At 46.1% G+C, this 19,205-nt stretch overlaps 2 protein-coding genes across 7 annotated transcripts in view; one reads left to right on the top strand and one right to left on the bottom strand.

Moving 5' to 3' along the window:
* Window positions 1–7,240, top strand: part of RABEPK (Rab9 effector protein with kelch motifs) — a 31,467-nt gene extending 24,227 nt beyond the window's left edge. For 4 of the 6 annotated variants that reach the window (XM_074016579.1, XM_045372628.3, XM_005582212.5 and 1 more), the window contains 3 exons: window positions 240–389; window positions 6,131–6,280; window positions 6,921–7,240. In XM_074016579.1, coding sequence (XP_073872680.1) covers window positions 240–389; window positions 6,131–6,280; window positions 6,921–7,213 — 593 coding nt within the window. In that variant the 3' untranslated portion in view covers window positions 7,214–7,240. The remainder of the gene's footprint in view (window positions 1–239; window positions 390–6,130; window positions 6,281–6,920) is intronic. The other 2 variants (XM_074016578.1, XM_045372627.3) reach the window with 1 other exon arrangement.
* Window positions 7,241–9,456: 2,216 nt separating this feature from the next.
* Window positions 9,457–14,583, bottom strand: HSPA5 (heat shock protein family A (Hsp70) member 5). The gene is made up of 8 exons (XM_005582217.5): window positions 14,231–14,583; window positions 13,902–14,133; window positions 13,396–13,533; window positions 12,630–12,742; window positions 12,147–12,537; window positions 11,794–12,031; window positions 11,347–11,514; window positions 9,457–10,369 (listed from the first exon to the last, which is right to left on the bottom strand). The coding sequence occupies exons 1-8, from the start codon at window positions 14,350–14,352 to the stop codon at window positions 9,807–9,809; spliced, it is 1,965 nt and encodes a 654-aa protein (XP_005582274.1). The 5' UTR covers window positions 14,353–14,583; the 3' UTR covers window positions 9,457–9,806.
* Between the last annotated feature and the right edge of the window lie 4,622 nt (window positions 14,584–19,205).

Raw genomic sequence — 19,205 nt, 5'->3', positions numbered from 1 at the left:
GACCTCTGGTGATCTACCTCTCTCGGCCTCCCAAAGTGCTGGGATTACAACTGTGAGCCACCGCACCAGCCTATAGGATGTAAAAGGAGGGATGCCTGGATTGGCTTGGGGAGTTGGAGAGAATGACTCCAAGGTTGCTTCCTGCATGGGACAGCTCCATGATACAGAGGCTTGGGACTATTTCTCATGTTCTTGTTTCATAGCTTTGCCATTTGATGTTATTGAATTTACTTTTCTAGAGACTCTGACCTGGTCACAGCCAGAGACACTTGGGAATCCTCCATCTCCCCGGCATGGTCATGTGATGGTGGCAGCAGGGACAAAGCTCTTCATCCACGGAGGCTTGGCAGGGGACAAATTCTATGATGATCTCCACTGCATTGATATAAGTAAGCAGGGCATGGGGGCTTGTCTGTTTAAAATTGTTATTTTGCCGGGCGCGGTGGCTCACGCCTGTAATCCCAGCACTTTGGGAGGCCGAGGCGGGCGGATCACAAGGTCAGGAGATCGAGACCACGGTGAAACCCCGTCTCTACTAAAAATACAAAAAATTAGCCGGGCGCGGTTGTGGGCGCCTGTAGTCCCAGCTACTCGGGAGGCTGAGGCAGGAGAATGGCGTGAACCCGGGAGGCGGAGCTTGCAGTGAGCCCAGATCGCGCCACTGCACTCCAGCCTGGGCGACAGAGCGAGACTCCGTCTCAAAAAAAAAAAAAATAAAATAAAAAAAAAAAAAATAAAATAAAATTGTTATTTTAATTTTTTTTTTTTTTTTTTTTAGACAAGGTTTCTCTCTGTCACTCAGGCTGGAGTGCAATGGCATGATCTCAGTAGCTTTGGCCTCCAGGGCTCAAGTGATCCTCCTACCTCATCCTCCCCAGTAGCTGGAGCTACAGGTGTGTGCCACCATGATTGGCTAATATAAAATTTTATTTTGATAGAGATGGGGTCTCACCATGTTGCCCAGGCTGGTCTCAAACTTCTTCTCAAGTGATTTTTTAAAATGTGCTTTGAAAGAATATATAGCCTTGCTCGGCCAGGCGCAATGGCTCATGCCTGTAATCTTAGCACCTTGGGAGGCTGTGGCAGGCATATCACCTGAGGTCAGGAGTTTGAGACCAGCCTGGCCAACATGGTGAAACCCCGTGTCTACTAAAAATACAAAAATTAGCCTGTTGTCCCGGCACACGTGCCTGTAATCCCAGCTACGTTGATGCCTGAGTCAGGAGAATCGCTTGAACCCAGGAGGTGGAGGTTGTGGTGAGCCAAGATCACGCCACTGCACTCCAGCCTGGGCCACAGAGCAAGACTCCACCTCGAAAAAAAAAAAAAAAAAAGGCCAGGCACAGTGACTCACACCTGTAATCCCAGCACTTTGGGAGGCTGAGGCCAGGGGAATCACAAGGTAAGGAGTTTGAGACCAACCTAGCCAACATAGTGAAACCCCATCTCTACTAAAAATTTAAAAAATTAGCCAAGTGTGGTAGCACGCACCTCTAGTCCCAGCTACTCGGGAGCCTGAGGTGGGCCGAGACCACGCCATTGCACTCCAGCCTGGGTGACAGAGTGAGACTCCATCTCAAAAAAAAAAAAAAAAAAAGCCGAGCACAGTGGCTCATACCTGTAATCCCAGCACATTGGGTGGCCGAGGCAGGTGGATCATCTGAGGTCAGGAGTTCAAGACCAGCCTGGCCACCATGGTGAAATCCCATCTCTACTAAAAATATAAAAATTAGCCGGGCGTGGTGGCGGGTGTCTGTAATCCCAGCTACTCTGGAGGCTGAGGCAGGAGAATCGCTTAAGCCCAGGAGGCACAGGTTGCAGTGATCCGAGATCATGCCACTGCACTTCATCCTGAGCGACACAGCAAGACTCCATCTCAAAAAGAAAAAAAAGAAAAAAAAAATCAGCCAGGTGTGGTGACAGGCACTGTAGTCCTGGCTACTTGGGAGGCTGAGGCAGGATAATCGCCAGAACCCGGGAGGCAGAGGTTGCTGTGAGCTGAGATCACGCCCCTGCACTCCAGCCTAGGCGACAGAGTGAGACTCCGTCTCAAAAAAAAAGAAAAAGAAAAAAGAAGAAGGAAATATAGCCTTGCTCTTATGTGTAGGTGACTTGACTAGCTGGCAGAATCTTCATCAAATTCTGTTACCTCTGGACAGAATACTAATAATAAAAAATCATAGCACTAAATAATCTCCTGAGTGCTCACTATGGACCCAGCCATTTATCATCTCTTATCCTTCCAACAGTGTTGTCCTTTCATTACAACCCATTATGCTTTGTGTTGGCCTATTGGATTTCTTTCAGGTGTTAGACATTAACCCATGAAGGACCTGGATAACATGGACGTAGATGACCAGAATTTTATGCTTGTCATGCTAAATGATTGAAAACAGTGGGAAGACAAAGGTTAAAGAGAACATGAGACATATTTTTAAGTATCTGAAGGGCTGATATACTGTGGGGACACCCTGGACTCATTCTGGGCAATTCCTTCAAGCCGTGAGGTTCATTATGGTAGGGAACTTGTCTATTTTGTTCTCCAGTACATTTCTAACACTTAGTGCAGTGTCTGGCAGATAGTGGGTGACAGGTACTTTCTTTTTTTTGAGATAGTATCTCACTTGGTTGCCCAGGCTGGAATGCACTGATGTGATCTTAGCTCACGGCAACCTCTGCCTCTCAGGTCAAGTGATTCTCCTGCCTCAGCCTTCCGATAGCCGGGACAACAGGCACATGCTACCACACCTAGATAATTTTTGTATTTTCTGTAGAGACGAGGTTTCACCATGTTGCCCAGGCTGGTCTCGAACTCCAGGACTCAAGGGATCCACCCACCTTGGCCTCCCAAAGTGCTGGGATTACGGGCGTGAGCTACTGCTCCTGGGCCATATCTGTTATTGAGTGGATGGATGAAGAAATGAACATGTTGTGCGTTGCTCCAGACTACAAGAGCTAGAACAATGGGCAGAAGGCATGGGAATTCCTGTGTAGTATATCGGGCTACCTTCCCAAGCCTTAAATTCTCTGGCTCCATGACAGCTGAGGCCAGGGGACACTGGCTTAGTATTCCTACATTGGCTAGAATTTTGGCCACACCGGGTAATTCTCCTGTCCTACTCTGAGATGCTGGGCCCCTGCCTTGCGTTGACAGGTGGCAACTATCTACACAAAACCATTCCTTGCAGGGAGTCAGATGGGGTTTTAATGCTTATTTTTAAAAAGAAAGCCTTTTTCTGTTGTTAGGAACTACTTGTTGACTGTTTTTCTGGCCTACCCAAGTAGTTCTCTAAATCTGAAATCCAGTGATAGCTTGCCTTATTTAAGTGCTTGTTTGGGCTGGGTGTGGTGACTCACCCCTGTAATCCCAAAGTTTGGGAGGCCGAGGTGGACAGATCACCTGAGGTCAGCAGTTCGAGACTAGCCTGGCCAACATGATAAAACCCCATCTCTACCAAAAATGCAAAAATTAGCCAGGTGTGGTGGTGTGTGCCGGTAATCCCAGCTAGTCTAGAGGCTGAGGCAGGAGAATCGCTTGAACCCGGGAGGCAGAGGTTGCAGTGAGCTGAGATTGTGCCACTGAACTCCAGCCTGGGTAACAGAGCGAGACTCTGTCTCAAAAGAAAAAAAAAGGCCGGGCGCAGTGGCTCAAGCCTGTAATCCCAGCACTTTGGGAGGCTGAGATGGGCGGATCACGAGGTCAGGAGATAGAGACCATCCTGGCTAACACGTTGAAACCCTGTCTCTACTAAAAAAAAATACAAAACATCCTGGCTAACATGGTGAAACCCCGTCTCTACTAAAAAATACAAAAAACTAGCCGGGCGCGGTGGCAGGCGCCTGTAGTCCCGGATACTCGGGAGGCTGAGGCAGGAGAATGGCGTGAACCCGGGAGGCGGAGCTTGCAGTGAGCTGAGATCCGGCCACTGCACTCCAGCCTGGGAGACAAAGCGAGACTCCGTCTCAAAAAAAAAAAACAAAAAACAAAAAACAAAAAAAAGCACAAAAAACTAGCCAGGCGACGTGGCAGGCACCTTTAGTCCCAGCTACTCGGGAGGCTGAGGCAGGAGAATGGCGTAAACCCAGGAGGTGGAGTTTGCAGTGAGCTGAGATCCGGCCACTGCACTCCAGCCTGGGCGACTGAGCCAGACTCCGTCTCAAAAAAAAAAAAAAAAAAAAAAAAAAAAAAAAAAAAAAAATGCTTGTTTGAAAAGATGCAAGTTTCCCTGCAAAAATAGGTTGGAAGTAGGTGCTGAGGCAGCATGTTACAGTGTAGAGACTTTGGAGACACAAGCTTTGGAGCCAGACCTGAGTGCAGTCTAGCTCTGCCACTTACAGGCTGTAGGGTCTCGGACAAGTCTCTCCCTGTCTATTCTTGTTTGCTCATTTGTAAGAAGAAAGGGGAGACCAGGCACCAGGCTGTGACTCCCACCTATAATCCCAGCACTTTGGGAGGCCGAAGTGGGTGGATCACGAGGTCAGGAGTTCAAGACCAGCCTGGTCAAGATGGTAACGCCATCTCTACTAAAAATACAAAAAATTAGCTGGGCATGGTAGTGGGTGCCTATAATCCTAGCTACTCGGGCGGCTGAGGCAGAGAATTGCTTGAACCAGGGAGGTGGAGGTTGCAGTGAGCCAAGATCGAGCCACTGCACTCTAGCCTGGGCAACAGAGTGGGGAAAAAAAAAAAAAGAAGAAGAAGAAGAAAGAGGATAGGCAGAAGTAATAGCAATTTCACAGGGCTGTTATGAAAATTAAGTGAGCAGCCGGGCGCGGTGGCTCAAGCCTGTAATCCCAGCACTTTGGGAGGCCGAGACGGGAGGATCACGAGGTCAGGAGATCGAGACCATCCTGGCTAACACGGTGAAACCCCGTCTCTACTAAAAAAATACAAAAAATTAGCCGGACGTGGCGGCAGGCACCTGTAGTCCCAGCTACTCGGGAGGCTGAGGCAGGAGAATGGCGTAAACCCGGGAGGCGGAGTTTGCAGTGAGCTGAGAGCCGGCCACTGCACTCCAGCCTGGGCGACAGAGTGAGACTCCGTCTCAAAAAAAAAAAAAAAGAAAAAAGAAAAAAAGAAAATTAAGTGAGCAAAATTGGTTGTTTAGCCAGCACTTACAAAATTGCTAAGGAACTGTATTTTCTTTCTTTCTTTTTTTTTGAGACTGAGTTTCGCTCTTGTTGCCGAGGCTAGAATGCAATGGCATGATCTTGGCTCACTGCAACCTCCGCCTCCCGGGTTCAAGCGATTCTCCTGCCTCAGCCTCCGAGTAGCTGGGATTACAGGCATTTGCCAGCATGCCCGGCTAATTTTGTATTTTTGGTAAGAGACTGGATTTCTCTATGTTGGTCAGGCTGGTCTGGAACTCCCGACCTCAGGTGATCCGCCTGCCTCGGCCTCCCAAAGTGCTGGGATTACAGGCGTAAGCCACTGCGCCCCGCCCAGGAACTGTATTTAAAACACACACACACACACACACACACACACACACAGAAATTGACCTAATTCGAGGCAGTTAATAGTGAATAATTGCCGGGCACGGTGGCTCAAGCCTGTAATCCCAGCACTTTGGGAGGCCGAGACGGGCGGATCACGAGGTCAGGAGATCAAGACCATCCTGGCTAACACGGTGAAACCTCGTCTCTACTAAAAGAATACAAAAAACTAGCCAGGCGAGGTGGCGGGCACCTCTAGTCCCAGCTACTCGGGAGGCTGGGGCAGGAGAATGGCGTAAACCCGGGAGGCGGAGCTTGCAGCGAGCTGAGATCCGGCCACTGCACTCCAGCCTGGGCCACAGAGCGAGACTCCGTCTCAAAAAAAAAGAAAAAAAAATAGTGAATAGCTGAAGGCGACTGTTATTATAGAGGTTGTATCACATTTCTGTGTGATCCAAAGACCGCCTGCATCTGAATCGCCTGAGATTCTGAGAATCACTGAGCTCCTCCCTCCCTTCCTCCCTGGACTACCCAATCATGTCAGAGTTCCCCAAATAATTCTTATGTGCACTAAACCTCTCAGAGCTCTTGGTGAATCAATTACTTTCAGTGATTGGTTTGCAAACTGCAGTAGATGGGTAAGTTTGAAAGCACATCTTAGCCCATGTTGTGCCAAAGCTCTTTCTCTTGGCAGGTAACATGAAATGGCAGAAGCTAAGTCCCACTGGGGCAGCTCCAGCAGGCTGTGCTGCCCACTCAGCTGTGGCTGTGGGAAATCACCTGTACATCTTTGGTGGAATGACTCCTGCAGGAGCGCTGGACACAATGTACCAGTATCACACAGGTGAGCAGGTGTCCATGGGGATCTTTAAGCAAATCTAAACATCCTTTGAAAAGTGATGCAGTGGCTGGGCACAGTGGCTCACGCCTGTAATCCCAGCACTTTGGGAGGCCAAGACAGGCAGATCATGAGGTCAGGAGATCGAGACCATCCTGACCAACATGGTGAAACCCCGTCTCTACTAAAATAGAAAAAATTAGCCAGGCATGGTGGCACACGCCTGTAGTCCCAGCTACTTGGGAGGCCGAGGCAGGGGAATTGCTTGAACCCGGGAGGCGGAGGTTGTAGTGAGCTGAGATCAAACCACTACACTCCAGCCTGGGCAATAGAGCGAGACTCAGTCTCAAGAAAAAAAAAAAAAAAAAAAAAAGAGAAAAAAAAAGTGATGCAGTGCTTCGGTTTTCCAGTTTGGTTCTTCTATATCTAAATCCAAAAAAATAAAAACTCTGTAGGGGGTGACATCATTAAAGCAATAATGCTGCTATGAGGGTTTCTTTTTTTCCTTTCACTTCCTGTTTGTGAGGACTCAGCTGCTACAGTAAATCACTGAGCATTTCTAGAAAATTCTTTACTTTTTATTCACATTTTGGCTTTCACTATCTGGAAATTTCTTAACATGAAGCCTTTTCCCTCCCCAACATAGAAAGGCAGCATTGGACCTTGCTTAAATTTGATTCTTTTCTACCCCCTGGACGATTGGACCATTCCATGTGTATCATTCCATGGCCAGTGACGTGTGCTTCTGAGAAAGAAGATTCCAACTCTCTCACTCTGAACCATGAAGCTGAGAAAAGGGATTCAGCTGACAAAGTCATGAGCCACAGTGGCGACTCACATGAGGAAGGCCAGACTGATACACTGCTCTGTTTGGTGTTCGGTGGGATGAATACAGAGGGGGAAATCTATGATGATTGTATTGTGACTATAGTTGACTAATAAAACCCACATTTTTATTACCTGTCAGTTACTTTCAGAATAGTTAAGTAAAACCTGAGCTATTTTATACCTCCAAAATATCTTCTGCAATATATATCTGTTTTTCTCCTACTTTGGTAGGTGAATAAACTAATACAAATAATTCTTATGTGCCCTAAACCTTGCTATATTGCCTCTCAGAGCTCTTGGGAATGACTTTCAGTGACTGGTTTACAAAACTGTAGTAGATAGATAAGTTTTGCCCAATGCAAAAACCTCCACTATATTAACGTGAAAGGCTTTGGGCCAGGCTTGGTGGCTCACGCCTGCAATCCCAGCACTTTGGGAGGCCGAGGCAGTGGATCACCTGAGGTCAGGAGTTCAAGACCAGCCTGACCAACATGGAGAAACTCCACCTCTACTAAAAACACAAAATTAGCCGGGCATGGTGGCACATGCCTGTAATCCCAGCTACTTGGGAGGCTGAGGCAGGAGAATCGCTTGAACCCGGGAGGCGGAGGTTGCAGTGAGCTGAGATCACGCCATTGCACTCCAGCCTGGGTGACAAGAATGAAACTGTCTGAAAAAAATACATATATATATATATATATAAAAGCATCATTTTTAAATATATGTATACATATATATAAAAGCAGCTATAAAAGCATCAATAATATATATAAAACATTTTATATACTATACATATTTTTTATATATATGTATACATATATATTAAAAAAAGGCTTTACCAGCAATACAAACCTAGGTAGGTATGATTAGTGTATTAAATGCTAATCACAAGGTTGCAATAGGGTTAGGGTTAAAAAAAGTTACAGAATTGTAATAGGTAAACAACAAACTATAGACATCAGAGTAGACATTAGTTGAAGTCTATCTTTTTAACATTCAGGAACAGCTCCTCAGAAAGAGATACAGACTAGGTGATCCACAGTAGTGACAGCCTTTGAGGAAAGGGAAGACTAGCCCTAGTTGCTACCGTTTAACCCTATGGCCCCAGGGTACACAGCACTGCAGGTCATCTTTAATGGCTGTATTGGGCTTGGCCTGAGACCAGTCTTCTGCTCAGGGACTGCCCAAATACTTTTGGGGCAGTGCAGCAGAGGTCTAGATCTGATTAAGAGGTTGGTGTTGGGAACCAGTTCCACTAGCCCTAGACAATTAACCTTTCAGCCAGTTGCCCATCTATAAAATACCTATCCTTGGGCAATATTGCAATTTTCTTTTGTTTTTTTTTTGAGATGGAGTCTCACTCTTGTCGCCAGGCTGGAGTGCAGTGGTGTGATCTTGGCTCACTGCAACCTCTGCCTCCCGAGTTCAAGTGATTCTCCTGCCTCAGCCTTCGGCTTGCACCACCACGCCCTGCTAATTTTTGTATTTTCAGTAGAGATGGGGTTTCACCATGTTGGCAAGGATGGTCTCTCTCTCTTGACCTTGTGATCCACCCGCCTCGGCCTCCTAAAGTGCTAGGATTACAATATTGGATTTTATGTTAGCACCAGCCTGCCCTTTATTGATAATACTATTTACCTGGACTCTTTTCTTCAGGAGGGCAATCTAAGTAATAAGCCAGTTTTGACACAAACCACTGCCTTTAACCCATTCATAGTGAGGGGATGTAGTGGAGTTTCAATGTCACCATCCTAGCTCCCACCCCAGTACCACTAATGAGAAATGTCAAGGATGGAGATTCTGACAGCTAGGGGTTCACAATATACCTTTACATCCTGAAATTACAGATTAAGTCCAAGTGTATCAAGTTAGTAATGCCAGTGATCACTCATTCCCCATCATTTCTCAGAGAATCCAAGCAGCTATAAAAGCATCATTAATAATAATTTTAAAAAGCCACCAGAAACGCAGTTTTAGAAAGGGGAAATAGGAAACCAAGTACGGTCAAGAAAACCCCACTCTTGGGCACTGTGAAATGCCCCTTGCCTAAGTAAAGATGTGGATTAACTTCTCTCCCCTTTCGTTAGATTAATGCAAAAGTCGAGCATGGTGCTAACAAGCCTGTAGTCTTGATTAGCTGGAGACTGAGGTGGAAGAATCACTTGGGTTTTTTTACCCAGGAGGGTGAAAAAAAAAAAAAAAAAAAGCAAATTCTCTGGAAGCATTAAATAGAAGTGTTTCCTTATCCCAACATACCAAACACTCCCTCCCCTCACCCCACACACAAGAATCTAGCCTTAAATTTCCTAAAATAAATAATTGATCTAATTAGAAGCTTTGCACAAACATTAGACCAGTGTAAATAACAAACATTTATTGGTGTCACTTATGGTAGAAAAAACTTCCTACACCAGATGCACATGACCCAATTGTTAAATAGAACATTTTGAAGGTGAACACACACCCTAACCCAGGTTTTTTACCCACTTTTTAAGATGGCCAATTCTTCTTCTCCCCCCCCACCCAAAGACATGTGAGCAACTGCTAATGAAAAGCAGTAAACAGCCGCTTGGGCTATATCATTTTCAACTCCACTCTGAGGTGAAGATTCCAATTACATTCGAGACTTAAGTTCTCTCAATTTTTTCCTAACAAAGTTCCTGAGTCCAGTATTTACAATATTACAGCACTAGTAGATCAGTATCTACAACTCATCTTTTTCTGCTGTATCCTCTTCACCAGTTGGGGGCGGGCCTGCACTTCCATAGAGTTTGCTGATAATTGGCTGAACAATTTCTTCCAGTTCCTTCTTCTTAGCTTTGAAGTCTTCAATGTCAGCATCTTGGTGGCTTTCCAGCCATTCAATCTTTTCTTCTACAGCTTTTTCCATGGTCTCCTTATCTTCAGAGGAAAGTTTACCTCCCAGCTTTTCTTTATCTCCAATCTGATTCTTTAGAGAATAGGCATAGCTTTCCAACTCATTTCTAGTATCAATGCGCTCCTTGAGTTTTTTGTCTTCCTCAGCAAACTTCTCAGCATCATTAACCATCCTTTCGATTTCTTCAGGTGTCAGGCGATTCTGGTCATTGGTAATTGTGATCTTATTTTTGTTCCCTGTACCCTTGTCTTCAGCTGTCACTCGAAGAATACCATTCACATCTATCTCAAAGGTGACTTCAATCTGTGGGACCCCACGAGGAGCAGGAGGAATTCCAGTCAGATCAAATGTACCCAGAAGATGATTGTCTTTTGTCAGGGGTCGTTCACCTAGAAGTTACATATAGAAAAACTCATTAGTTGTTACTGACAAGCATTAGCACATCTAGACACTTTTGGTTTTATCGAGCTAAAAGTAATTTCATACTGGTCTACAGGGAGCAGCAACTAGTACTAACAATGAGTTAGGTTACTAACTCAACTGAATTTTATCTATTTTAAAGTACTATGAACTCCTTTTTCTTGTACTCTAGGAGCCAGCTCAGATGTTACTATTAAGAATGCTAAACATAGGCTGGGCACAGTGGCTCACACCTGTAATAATCCCAGCACTTCGGGAAGCTGAGGTCAGTGGATCACCTGAGGTTAGGAGTTCAAGACCAGCCTGGCCAACATGGCAAAACCCTGCCTCTACTAACAATACAAAAATTAGCCTGGCATGGTGGTGGGCACCTGTAATCCCAGCTACTCGGGAGGTAGAGGTTGCAGGTCATGCCACTACACCCCAGCCTAGGCGACAGAGTGACACTCCATCTCAAAAAAAAAAAAAAAAAAGCGAAATATCTAGATATAAAACATTATTCAAATTAAGACCCCCATCTGAAAACAGCAGTTACTTAGTTCCCTTGCCATTTCAATAGATCATCTTAAGTCATGTTCTTTTAAAACATGCCGTGATAGATAGACCTGGATAGATAGACCTGGCGCGGTGGCTCACGCCTGTAATCCCAGTACTTTGGGAGGCAGAGGCAGGCAGATGACCTGAGGTCAGGAGTTGGAGACCAGCCTGGGCAACCTGGTGAAACCCCATCTCTACTAAAACTACAGAAATTAGCCAGGCATGGTGGTCCATGCCTGTAATCCCAGCTACTCTGGAGGCTGAGGCAGGAGAATCACTTGAACCCGGGAGACGGAGGTTGCAGTGAGCGGAGATCATGCCACTGCAGTCCAGCCAGGGCAACAGAGCAAAACTTCATCTCAAAAAAAAAAAAAAAAAAAAAGCCATATTAGCAAACTTAAGTAATTACCTTCATAGACCTTGATTGTAACAGTTGGTTGGTTATCAGAAGCTGTAGAAAAGATCTGAGACTTCTTGGTAGGCACCACTGTGTTCCTTGGAATCAGTTTGGTCATGACACCTCCCACAGTTTCAATACCAAGTGTAAGGGGACACACATCAAGCAGTACCAGGTCACCTGTAAGGATAAGTTATTTAACTTCTAATTCAAGTTCTCCCTATGAGCTATGTAAAGTTTGTGTCTCTAGCATTTGGTTAGGTTCTAACACACATCTTAAAGGCAGTGAATTAAACAGTTGCTAATGATCTTGAGACTACCCCAGTCTTGTCTTCACTGACACCCTTTACTACATGTGTGACCTTGTTGCTCATATTCTGGTATTTTCTAAAGCAATAGCTAATGAGTCTTCCATCAAGCTATGGAATCACTATGAAAGGTGCCGCGATCGTGACCTACCTGTATCTTGATCACCAGAGAGCACACCAGCCTGGACAGCAGCACCATATGCTACAGCTTCATCTGGGTTTATGCCACGGGATGGTTCCTTGCCATTGAAGAACTCTTTAACCAGTTGCTGAATCTTTGGAATTCGAGTCGAGCCACCAACAAGAACAATTTCATCAATATCAGACTTCTTCAAATCAGAATCTTCCAGCACTTTCTGGACGGGCTTCATAGTAGACCGGAACAGATCCTAGAAAAAAAAGACCTGGTTACCGTGATGTCTGTTATCTAAGTATCTAGATGCAATGTCCTGAATTCAGAGTCTAATGAGATCTCATTAGCAAAGCAGAAAACAAGGGACATACCATGTTGAGCTCTTCAAATTTGGCCCGAGTCAGGGTCTCAGAAAAGTCTTCTCCTTCATAGAAGGACTCAATTTCAATTCTTGCTTGATGTTGAGAAGACAGGGCCCGTTTGGCCTTTTCCACCTCACGCCGAAGTTTCTGCACAGCTCTGTTGTCTTTCCTGACGTCTTTGCCAGTCTTCTTTTTGTACAGCTTGATGAAGTGTTCCATAACACGCTGGTCAAAGTCTTCTCCACCCAGATGAGTATCTCCATTAGTGGCCACGACTTCGAAGACACCATTGTCAATGGTGAGAAGAGACACATCAAAGGTTCCGCCACCCAGGTCAAACACCAGGATGTTCTTCTCCCCCTCCCTTTTATCCAGGCCATAAGCAATAGCAGCTGCCGTACTATTAGGAGATTAAAAAAGGGAAAAGTTTTGTCAGTACTTCACATTTCCACTATTTGGCAAATATGCCGTATCCCTGAATTTCATACTTACGGCTCGTTGATGATCCTCATAACATTTAGGCCAGCAATAGTTCCAGCGTCTTTGGTTGCTTGGCGTTGGGCATCATTGAAATAGGCCGGTACAGTAACAACTGCATGGGTAACCTAAAAGGATAAAAGATAATTAAATGTATTGTCACACAGTTTAACACTTATTCAAATTACAGTCTGGCCAGGCAGTGGCTTGTGCCTGTAATCCCAGCACTTTGGGAGCCTGAGGCAGGAGGATTCACCAGAGGTCAGGATTTCAAGACCAGCCTGGGCAATGTGAAGAAACCCTGTCTCTACTGAAAATTAAAAAAAAAAAAAAAAAAAAAAAATTAGCCAGGTGTGGTGGTGTGCCTGTAGTCCCAGTTACTTGGGAGGCTGAAGCAGGAGAGCTGCTTGAACCCGAGAGGCAGAGGTTGCAGTGAGCTGAGATCATGCCACTGCAGTCCAGTCTGGGCAACAGAGCAAGACTCCCTCTCAAAAAAAAAAAAAAAAAAAAAAAATTTATAGTCAAACCATCACTTTAGTTTTTAAGCCAATTTATTGATGAGTATAACATATAAAATTTTATGCTCCTGGAATTGTAAGCATTAAATAATACATGAAAAGTCTATTTTGTTTGGCTTATAGTAAAGGACTCAATAATGACCTGACAAGCATGAATACCATTCTGATTAAAATTTTTGAAACCATGAAGGCTTCTATACATAACAGCCAACCAAGAATACTAATGATCAAAAAATACTTAACATTGTTCTAGAAATATTTACCTTCTTTCCCAAATAAGCCTCAGCAGTTTCTTTCATTTTAGTGAGAACCATGGCAGAAATTTCTTCAGGAGCAAACGTCTTTGTTTGCCCACCTCCAATATCAACTTGAATGTATGGTTTAGTTTTCTTTTCAACCACCTATTTTAAAAAATTGTTTTCAGACACAGATGCAATGACATCTCAAAGTTTAAAAGACCCACTACCATCCCCACAATTTGGTTTATTTTGGTCCCTTGGGGCTGCAAATTGACTAGAAATACTTCAGGGAGTATAGGTGTCTCATAAAGTTCAGTTTTAATCGGTCTTTTATTCCTCAACTATTGTAGACCGACTACGACATCAACTATACTGTCTTAAGTTTTGCAACATACTAGGATTATTACAGTTTTTACACACATCCTGTCTATAGCCTTCAACTGATGTCTCAACACTTCCAGAGACTTATAATTCTAAATACTCCCACCACCCACCCGTCCTCTAACCGCACAAGAAAAACCCGGTCGAACCTTGAACGGCAAGAACTTGATGTCCTGCTGCACAGATGGGTCGTTCCACGTGCGGCCGATGAGCCGCTTGGCGTCAAAGACCGTGTTCTCGGGGTTGGAGGTGAGCTGGTTCTTGGCGGCATCGCCGATCAGACGTTCCCCTTCAGGAGTGAAGGCCACATAGGACGGCGTGATGCGGTTGCCCTGATCGTTGGCGATGATCTCCACGCGGCCGTTCTTGAACACGCCGACGCTGGCAGAAAAACCCGACAGAGGGACATCAGCACCGCACTTCTCACGCCAGGCCAGGCGGCTACGCCCGTCCCCCCGCATCAGCAAACCCCACTTACCAGGAGTAGGTGGTCCCCAGGTCGATGCCGACCACCGTGCCCACGTCCTCCTTCTTGTCCTCCTCCTCGGCCCGCGCCGCGCTGAGCAGCAGCAGCATCGCGGCCACCAGGGAGAGCTTCATCTTGCCAACCAGTCCGGCAGCAGCAGCAGGCAGGGCGTCGCAGGCAGTCCAGCCACAGGCCGCAGCACAGGAGCGCAGCGCGGTTTCCGACTTGCAGGCGGCAGGGGCCGGGGGTCACAAGGCGCCACGAACCAGGAGGGCAGGTCTGGAAATGCAGGCCGCGGCGCTTACCTCTCACACTCGCGAAACACCCCAATCGGTCGGTCTGTCTGTGCTGTCTCGGCCGGTGTCGACCTCGCCGTCGCCTACTCGGCTTATATACCCTCCCCCAGCCCCGTCGTGGAGGCCGCCGATTGGTGAAGGCCCTGCTCGTTGGAGGCCGCTGATTGGCCCAGGCCACCAAGCTGGCCGCCGCCGATTCGAAGCGGCCTCCTCCGCAACAAACGTCACTGCTCCGCCCCCCCCGGCTGATTCATTGGCTGCTATTCGTTTCTAACGTCCACATAACATCCGCCCCATCCACTGGTCCCATTGGTTCAGCAGCTGTCTCTCTCTCCTGCGACTTCTCACCTCGAGGCATTTCCTCTGGTAACCGCACAGGTCCCGCCTTCACTCCGGGCCCTAGGGGGTCGGAGTAGGTCCAGCACAACTGATCCCCCGGGGCTGTGGGATCTGAATCTTTTCCTTCTCTACTGCTTGTTCTCCCCATCTCCATCCCTCATCCCGAAGCGGGAAGCAACTTTCTCTTCCCAGCTTCCATCCAGTCTCTGAGTAGACCGGTCGCAGCTTAGATACTGGGATCGCCTCAGAACACATTTCTTTGCCCTTCACGGCCACTACCGGTATTGGGATATGCGAGTCTCAGGGCCATTCGTTGCTCACAGGTCGAGCTGGTCTGGACTCCGTTCGACCACGAATCATGGCTCCTTCCTGCCAGTTACGTCCCCTCTGCACCCTTGCCCAGCCATTTTACCAGGCCTCTCCACATTGCCCTGCCCCACGGTAAGTCACAGGACAAGCCCGGCCAAAGGAATTGCCTTCAGCTCTGAGTCCGCTCCCTACTGTGCCCGCTCCAGTGCCAGCCCTCCCACCTTGAATGTCTAATTTTTCTAACTTACCACCCTTTACTTTCCCATCCGCTGCCCATCGTTTCCCTCTGGGGCTGAGGTTATCATTTACAAGACTTTCCCCATCCCTTATTGTTGATACTTTTCTACCTTAATTCCAGGAAAAGGTCTGATGTGCACACAGACAACACATTTGATAGGCGAAAATCGTCTTGATAATGCCTCATATAACATCCTGTTGCAAAAAATTACAGAGACCGCTATTTGCTGAAAGCCTACGGTGGGCTAAGCGTTGTTCAGTGTGCTTTTCATGTGTCATTTAGTCTTGACAGTTAAGTACTCGGTAGGCATTTCCCATTTTCCAGATGAGGACATTGAGACTGAAAAAGATTAAATAACTAAACAAGTCACAGAGCTGGTGAGTGATGGAGTTAGGACTGATAACCAGGTGGACTTCATTCTATTGCTAATACTTTTATTTTTATTTTTTTCAAGACGGAGTATCACTCTGTTGCCCCCAGGCTGAAGTGCAGTGGTGAAAAATCAGCTCACTGCAACCTCCACTTCCGAGGTTCAAGCGATTCTCCTGCCTCAGCCTCCTGAGTAGCTGGGATTACAGGCACGCGCCACCATGCCTGGCTAATTTTTGTATGTATTTTATTTTTTTGTGGAGATGGGGTTTCACCATATTAGCCAGGCTGGTTTCGAACTCCCAGCCTCAAGCGATCTGCCCGCCTTGGCCTCCCAAAGGGCTGGGATTACAGGCGTGAGCCTCTGTGCCTCGCCTCTTAACTTTAAAACGAAAAATTCATTTGTGGCGGGACGCGGCGGCTCGCGCCTGTAATTCTAGCACTTTGGGAGGCCGAGGCCGGCGGATCACGGCGTCAGGAGATCAAGACCATCCTGGCTAACACGGTGAAAACCCATCTCTATAAAAATACAAAAATTAGCTGGCCATGGTGGCACGCGCCTGTAATCCCAGCTACTCCGGAGGCTGAGGCAGGAGAATCGCTTGAACCCGGGAGGCGGAGGTTGCAGTGAGCCAAGATCGCGCCACTACACTCCAGCCTGGGCAACAGAGCTAGACTCCATCTCAAAAAGAAAAAAATAAATTCATTTGTTTGACAAATGTTTTTGGAGGACCAACTATGGAAAGGACAAAGGTCTGATACCAAATATTTGAAATTTGTGGGTATACTGTGTCCAGATACCACTAAAACATCCTAAACACACTTTATTAAGATGTTGAGCCTGTGACTCAGTACTCAAGAATTTTCTTTTTCCTTAATGCTCTTTGAAGGTTAGACTGGTGACTCAGAGTTGACTCTGTTCACTACAGAGGTTGCATCATGCATCTCTTTCAGCAGGGCTTGTAATCCTGCGGCAACATTGACCCTTCTTTGGCTTGCATCAGTCCAGCATTAAGATAGAAATCATCAGCTTCTTGGATTTCAATCAAACTTTTTTTTATATCGCAGTCCATTTCCATTAAAAAAAAAAAAAAAAAAAACCAAACTCTCAATTTCAGCCTCACCCTTGATTAACAGAGTAACCTTTTGTAACTCTCCCTTTTGTAAGATTTAGAAAAATGATACATGGCTAACTTCCAAAGGTAATTGAGTATATTGTGGTTTTATCTTTTTAAAACCAAACATTTTACATACATTTTCTAGTATATTCCAAAGCACAGTCACTTATGAATAGGAAAGTACACAGTCGAAACTAGCTTGCTGAACATTAAATGCCAAAAAATAGTATCCATGTCAAGTTATCAATACTTAACTGTTAGACACTGTGCTAAAGACCCACGTGCATTATCTCTTTTAATCTTTAAGAAGGCGGCCAGGCGCGGTGGCTCACGCCTGTAATCCCAGAACTTTGGGAGGTCGAGGCGGACGGATCACGAGGTCAGGAGATCGAGGCCATCCCGGTGCTAGCACAGTGAAACCCCGTCTCTACTAAAAATACAAAAAAATTAGCCGGGCGTGGTGGCGGGCGCCTGTAGTCCCAGCTACTTGGGAGGCTGAGGCAGGAGAATGGCGTGAACCCGGGAGGCGGAGCTTGCAGTGAGCCAAGATCGCACCACTGCACTCCAGCCTGGGTGACAGAGCGAGACTCTGTCTCAAAAAAAAAAAAAAAAAATTTCTTTAAGAAAGCATTTTTTTGTAATTCCAGCATTTTGGGAGGCCAAGGCGGGCGGATCACGAGGTCAAGAGATCAAGACCATTCTGGCCAACATGGTGAAACCCTGTCTCCACTAAAAATACAAAAATCAGCTGGGCATAGTGGCCTGCGCCTGTAGTCCCAGCTACTGCTTCTCGGAGGCAGAGGCAGGAGAATCGCCTGAAGGGGGGAGGCGGAGGTTGCAGTGAGCTGAGACCGCACCACTGCAGTCCAGCCTGGCAACAGAACAAGACTCCGTCTCAAAAAAACAAACAAAAAGAAAGCATTTTTTTCTTACCCCTATTTTAGAGCGAAGGAATCTGAAGCCCCAGGAGGTAAAGAAACTTGCCCAGGAGATTGTACACCTAAGATAAGGAGCCAGTATTTGAGCCTTGGCAGTTTGATTGTTAACCTCTATAGGTTGTTGTCTTGAGCTTCAGATTTATAATTTTGGGTTGGGCATGGTGGCTCAGACGTGTAATCCCAGCACTTTGGGAGGCCAAGGTGGGTGGATCACTTGAGGTCAAGAGTTCGAGACTAGCCTGGCCAACAGGGCAAAACCCCATCTCTAATAAAAATACAAAATTCACTGGGCATGGTGGCCTGTAATCCCAGCTACTTGGGAAGCTGAGGCACGAGAATCACTTGAACCTGGGAGGCGGAGGTTGCAGTGAGCCAAGATCGCACCACTCACCCTCCAGCCTGGGCAACAGGGTGAGACTGTCTAAAAAGAAAAAAAAAACTTACATTTTGTTTTAGGATATAGTCACATATTTTGCTTTTTTAATTTAAAGTTTATAATTTTTATAGATATAAGGTCTAGCTACATTGACCAGGTTAGTCTCAAACTCCTGGCCTCAAGTGATCCTCCCACTTCAGCCTTCCAAAGTGTGGCAATTACAGGAATGAGCCACCACATCCAGCTCCAGTTACACATTTTGTAAATATTTTGATAATGGGTGATATGCAAGTATAGATTTTTATCCAGAAATTTAAACCAGCCCATTTCATTTGTGCCCCTATGGGTAAGAAAATTGCTTTCCAGGCTGGGTCTGGTGGCTCACACCTCTAATCCCAGCACTATGGGAGGCCAAGGCAGGCAGATCACCTGAGGTTGGGAGTTCGAGACCAGCCTGGTCAACATGGAAAACCCCTATCTCTACTAAAAATACAAAATTAGCCCAGCATAGCGGCTCATGCCTGTAATCCCAGCTACTCGAGAGGCTGAGGCAGGAGAATCACTTGAACTCGGGACGCAGAGGTTGCGGTGAGCTCAGATTGTGCCATTGTACTCCAGATTGGGCAACAAGAGTGAAACTCTGACTCAAAAAAAAAAAATTGCTTTCCATTTCCCACCTGATGTCAGAAAACTAATTAAGCAGAGGTAGGACTTGTTAGGATTGGATGTTATTTAGCCCTCAAATATTCCTTTGTGAAAGAGGATTAATAATAAATGAAAGGCATACAGCAGGAAGAAAAAGGAAAGGACCTATGTAATTTACAAATTTGATATTAACATTTAGATCCTGATACTTGAGAATTTTCCATATGGTTTGTTGGAGGGAACATTCAACTAGGTGATAGGGCACATAACTTTGACAAAAACCAGTTTCTTGGAGCCTCAGATTCTTTTTTTTTTTTTTGAGACGGAGTCTTGCTCTGTTGCCCAGGTTGGAGTGCAGT

This window comes from Macaca fascicularis, chromosome 15 (genome assembly GCF_037993035.2).
Source record: "Macaca fascicularis isolate 582-1 chromosome 15, T2T-MFA8v1.1".
Lineage (NCBI taxonomy): Eukaryota > Metazoa > Chordata > Mammalia > Primates > Cercopithecidae > Macaca > Macaca fascicularis.
This window is presented reverse-complemented; position numbering and strand designations above follow the sequence as displayed.